General features: G+C 35.1%; 1 protein-coding gene across 1 annotated transcript; it reads right to left on the bottom strand.

The window, feature by feature from the left end:
- Window positions 1-3,043: 3,043 nt before the first annotated feature.
- LOC107016904 (cytochrome P450 CYP736A12-like) lies at window positions 3,044-4,984 on the bottom strand. Its single transcript, XM_015217223.2, has 2 exons — window positions 3,899-4,984; window positions 3,044-3,797 (listed from the first exon to the last, which is right to left on the bottom strand). Exons 1-2 carry the CDS (start codon window positions 4,760-4,762, stop codon window positions 3,165-3,167), a joined length of 1,497 nt encoding a protein of 498 aa, XP_015072709.1. The 5' UTR covers window positions 4,763-4,984; the 3' UTR covers window positions 3,044-3,164.
- Window positions 4,985-5,593: the final 609 nt, after the last annotated feature.

Raw genomic sequence — 5,593 nt, 5'->3', positions numbered from 1 at the left:
GGCATTGAAGTACTCCGTACCTCCTCCAGTCTCCTACTTCATCAGTCAAAATACACTGTGGAGCTTCTCACTCGGGCAGGGATGGCTGAATCTAAAACTGCACCCACTCCCATGGCTGTCCGTCCACCATCCACCTCAGACAACCGTCTATTCGACAATCCGACCCTCTGTCGAAGCATAGTGGGTGGCCTCCACTATCTAGTTGTTACTCTTCCAGACATTCAATATGCTGTTAATCGTGTCTCTCAATCCATGCATGCTCCAACTGAACAAAACTTTCAGGCATTAAAACGGATTCTTCGTTATCTAAAGGGTAGCTCACGTTGTGGCCTTCTTTTCCAAAAAGGAAATCTGGAGCTCTCCGTCTACTCCGACTCCGACTGGGCGAACGACAAGGATGATCGTCGCTCCACCACCGGGTACCTACTGTTTCTTGGACCAAATTTAATCTCTTGGTGCACCAAAAAGCAAACACGGGTATCTCGTTCTTCCACCGAAGCTGAATACCGAGCTATGGCGGCTGGAGTTGCCGAAGCTATGTGGCTTCATCACATTACGGATGCTCTTGGCCTTCCTCCTTTTCGGCCAAAGATTTACTGTGACAACGAGTCCACCATTTGCGTTACAAAAAATCCAGTCCTTCACGATCGTATGAAGCATGTTGGGTCTGATCGCCACTTTGTTCGTGAATAGGTCATGGCTGGTACTATGAGCACACATCATGTTCCGTCTTCCGAACAACTTGCAGACATACTTACCAAACCTCTTCCACCGGCTGCGTTTCATTACCTCTCTACCAAGCTTCCCCTCGTACCCGTGGATCAGCTTGAGGGGGGAATAATAGGAGTAACTATAATTAACAATAATTATGTGACTCATGTGTAATTACTTATTCATGTTTTCTCTATATATATTGGATGTACACCTCTTTATCAATAAGACTCATTATTATATCACTTTGATCTTAGATTTTCAAGCTTTTTCTTTTTTAATGCAAATGATGAATATCATAATATTGTTGAGGTAATCACATTCATGGATCTCTGAAATCGAATATGAAAACTATAGAATTAATGGAATACCTTTGAGAAATAATGCAACCTACAACGATCTAGTTAATGGTATTTCAAAACAACTAAGAATCGATTGTATCCACAAAAGAATATAATTTAGATACATGATGGAATAGAATTTAACTACAATGGAAATTTGAAACGAGGTAGGCATGAGGTTTTTCATGAAATCAAAAGGACGTCATGTAAACTAACAAAATTGATTAAATATGATATTAATCTTTTGATACACATAGCTAAGGCTGTTCAAAATCGAATCGAAACTGATAAGTCGAATCGATAAAAAAGTTATTGGTTTATAGCATTGTGTTATTGGTTTAGTGATTTTAATAATGGCTTTGATTTTTTTTTGTTATCGGGTTATCGATTCTTAACGGTTTGAAGTTTTTTCTTAACAGGTTAATCGATAACCTGGTAGTAAATTAAATAATTATATTTATACCATTTTGTATATAAGTCCTCGACTTAGAGTTTAATTTTCTACTTTTATTTTTTGTTGTCTCAAACACTTGGTTATTCTACAATGTAAAAGTGTTTGCTTTTAAACAAGAAATAACTTGTGAACTCAAGTGCATGGTTTATTTGGTTTATCACCTTGTTTCTAAGTGATTCTTAATGTTTTTTCTTTTGTGTCAAACTTAACGGTTAAACCGATAACCGAACCGAAAACGATCAAAAACCGATAAACCAATAACCGATAAGCCAATGTCTTAATGGTTCTATAACTGTATAGCATATCTACAAATCGATAACCAATAAACCAACCCGATAAACTTCAAAACGCAACCGAACCGACTGATACACAGCCCTACACATAACATATTATTCCAGATACATTGTGACAATTTAAGATACTCATGTTCCATTGTTGAGATGCATATCAATAACTTCTGATATAATAGGTATATGCATATCCTGTTCAACTATAACAGACGCATAGTGTATTATATTAAAGATACATGAACTCTAAAGCTATTGAAATAATTTAAAATTTTAAATAATTACCTCACAAGTCCAATAATTACCAGCAAATTAAATGACATGGTGTAAAATCAATTTTCTGTCTTCGCAAATGCGACAACAAAATGAATGGTCTGGAGAAAGAGAAAGTAATTTAAATTGTTAATATATCATTAATTAAAGAGATTTAATTATAAGATAATTATTCATTATCATAATTAAGACGATTGTATATCTGAATTTAAAATTTTGAAAAGTGTTATTATATGTAATTTTAAACTAGAGGTAAACTATGTATATATGATAGTGAAGTATGTCTAGATAGGTAGTTTTTTCATTTAAAAAAAAAAAAACTATGCAAAAATATTCTCTTATATAATTAACAACTCTATATTCTATTATGTATTAGAAAAATTTAATTACTGAATTTTAAATAAATTTTCAAATACAAATATAAAATATGGGTAGCTTTTATAAGTGAAGAAATTTGGGGGGGGGAGATAAACATACGGAAAGAATGAAAAATAAGAAAGGAAGCTAACAGAGTGATGTTAGAAGATTGTCAAATCTGAATTAATTTATATTTATCTTAAATAGATTTAGAGAATGGTCACAAGAAAATTAAAATAAGGAAAGTAGACGTAATATCATAAACCACAGGAGAGGTGTGTGTTATAGAGCGAAACCTGAAGGGAGGTCTCTGAAATTATCTCTACAATTTATAATAAAATTACTAACTTCTAGATTTTTTTTAAAAAAAATTTAACCTTCCTAAAAGCTCTCAACCCCTTTTGCTCCCTTGGTGACTCGAACTCGCAACTTTCGAATTGAAAGTGAGGGGTGCTTATGATTTGAGCAACTCCCTCTCAATCCTAACTTCTAAATTTAAAACTAAAGCAAAAAGATTTCTGAAAAATACCAATTTTCTAAACCATAGAAAATATTATTATCTCAAAATTCAAATAGAAATCAATTCTCGATTAAAAAGGCTAACTATGTGAAATATATAGTAGGAGAAGCGCCAATGAAGTATTTTTATTGGAATAGTAGGAGAAGCACACAACAATCAGAAAAACCATATAGTAGAAACTTTTTAATGTTGCTTGTAATAAAATCTAAAGTTTAGAAATATTATTTCTCTTGTATTGCATCATGATTGTTTAGATTGTAAGTAGGAATAGCCATTAATGGTTTTTCTCTACATGTTACTATCCCAAACTTCTCATCAATGTCTAAATCACAAGGCTGCATACCATTTGGAAGCTCCCACTCAAAGCAATGCACCAATTGTGCCACCACAAGGCGGACGACCATAACTGCCAACTGCATTCCAGGACAACTTCTTCTCCCAGAGCCAAATGGTACAAGTTGAAAGTCGCGTCCACGAAAATCTATACAACTTCCAACAAATCTCTCAGGCAAAAACATCTCAGGCTCAGGCCAAACATTTGTATCTCTTTGAGCTGCATAACAATTAACCATGACTCGGGATCCCTTTTGTATGTGGAAACCATCGACTACACAATCTTCCATGGACTCGTGATAAAATAGTGGCACTACAGGATGCAGCCTCAGGCCCTCTTTTACGACCATGTCTAAGTACTTCAAATTTTCCAGGTCGGATTCTTCAACCATTCTTTCAAGGCCTACCACTTCTTGCAACTCTTGTTGGAGTTTCTTCATCACTTGGGGATGTCTAAGAAGTTCTGTCAGTATCCATTCTGTTGAAGATGCTGTCGTGTCCATAGCAGCTATAAGCATGTCCTGCAAAGGAAACAGGGGAATTAATTAGCACAAACCATTTCATTCTCAAGACTTGTGACCTTATAATAGTATATATGACAAAATGGGATGAAAGTAGATACAAAGAGGATAGCTTTTATGTGACGACAGTCAAGCTGAAATTCTGCTACTCCAGATTGCATTATGCCCATCATGGTGTCCACAAAGTCCTTGGTTTGCTTATGTTCATGTGAATGCACATGTTCATCAATGATCTTCTCAAGGAACTCATCAAACACCTTTGAAAGATCCTTGAGCTTGCGAGTGAGACCCTGGAGATCAATAACACCAAGGAAGGGGAAAAAATCACCAAGATTTGGCGTTGCTGCTAAATGCACAACATCTTGAACAATAGATTTGAATCCCCTCTTGTCCAAGTCCTCATCCATGTACTTCTTACCAAACACCATTAAACAAGTCAAGTTAGCATTTAAGGACGCAATCTTTGCACTAAGATCAACAGCTACGCGATCACGAGCTTCCTTTTTAAGAGACTCAATAAGAAGTTCAACTTGTTGTTTTCTCATGGATTGAAATGAATTGATCTTGTTATTGCTCAAAAGATGCACAGTGCACAATTTGCGCATGTTACGCCAATACACACCATACTTTGCAAATATCAAATTCTTCTGTCCATAAGCCAAATATTGAGATGCCTCATGATGAGGCCTACTAGCAAAAACGTGATCATATGTCTTGAGGACTTTTTCGGCTGCATCAGCAGACGAGGCAACGAATGTAGGTACTAGCCCTAGTCTCATATACATAATAGGACCATGTTTGTTGGCTAGTTTTTGTAAATCTTGGTGTGGATTTTTGCCTAACAAATGAAGATGTCCTAAAATAGGAAGCCCTTTTGGACCTGGAGGAAACTTTTTCCTCTTGTGAATGCTTAGCAGCTGATATACAAATAGAGCAACCACTAGAGCTGTCCATATCAAAGTCATTGAGTTGGATATGCAGGGGAAGAGCAGAGCAGTAATAGATGAGTTATGAATGTCATCACTAAGTATATATGCAATATTCCTAGAATTGACATGCAGTGTATCAAGTCAAATTAACCATAGATGAGCCAGAAGTCCATTAATGCTCAACCAATCTAATAAGTCTGGAAATGGGACAAATGACTATACACACATTTCAATACCAGCAGCCCATGTTATATCTCTTCTTTTCTGTTTCTTTTCCAAGAAAAATGTATATACTTGTCATTCACTTATTAAAGACTTAAAATTATGGTTGAAGTTTTTGAATCTACATTACGGGTTTTTAAAGTTTAAAAAAAAAAAATGAACTGACAGCCCTTTTATCTTAGAAGAACATTAAAGATCAGTGAATATCTCTGAATAACAATAATATCTCACTGACATTTATGTCTTCAAACTCAAAGCGTGCATGAATACACGCTTAAACTTGTATAATGTTAGATAAGCAAACATATGTGTTCTATGTAGTTTTCATGTGGCAATTCACATCCTACGTGTATTATGTCATGTAGGATACGTGTGTCCACTTGTTTAACTTTATAAAAAGTTTTGAGTCTGATTGTGTATACTCAAAGTTGGTAGACATAATTATCAATTGAAGTCAAATTAAAAGAGACATCCATTTATGTATAGCACGATTCATAAAAGTGTCATTTAACTTGACCTCACTATGTCCTCCAACTTTGGGTATACATAAATAAGAACTTAAATTTGTATAAAATTGAACAAGTAGACACATGATTCATATGTGGATTGTGACACACATCATGTATGACTCAAATTGTCATGTAT

This window comes from Solanum pennellii, chromosome 4 (genome assembly GCF_001406875.1).
Source record: "Solanum pennellii chromosome 4, SPENNV200".
In the NCBI taxonomy this organism is placed as follows: Eukaryota; Viridiplantae; Streptophyta; class Magnoliopsida; order Solanales; family Solanaceae; genus Solanum; species Solanum pennellii.
Note: the sequence above shows the minus strand (reverse complement) of the source record. Positions and strands in the feature narration are given on the sequence as shown.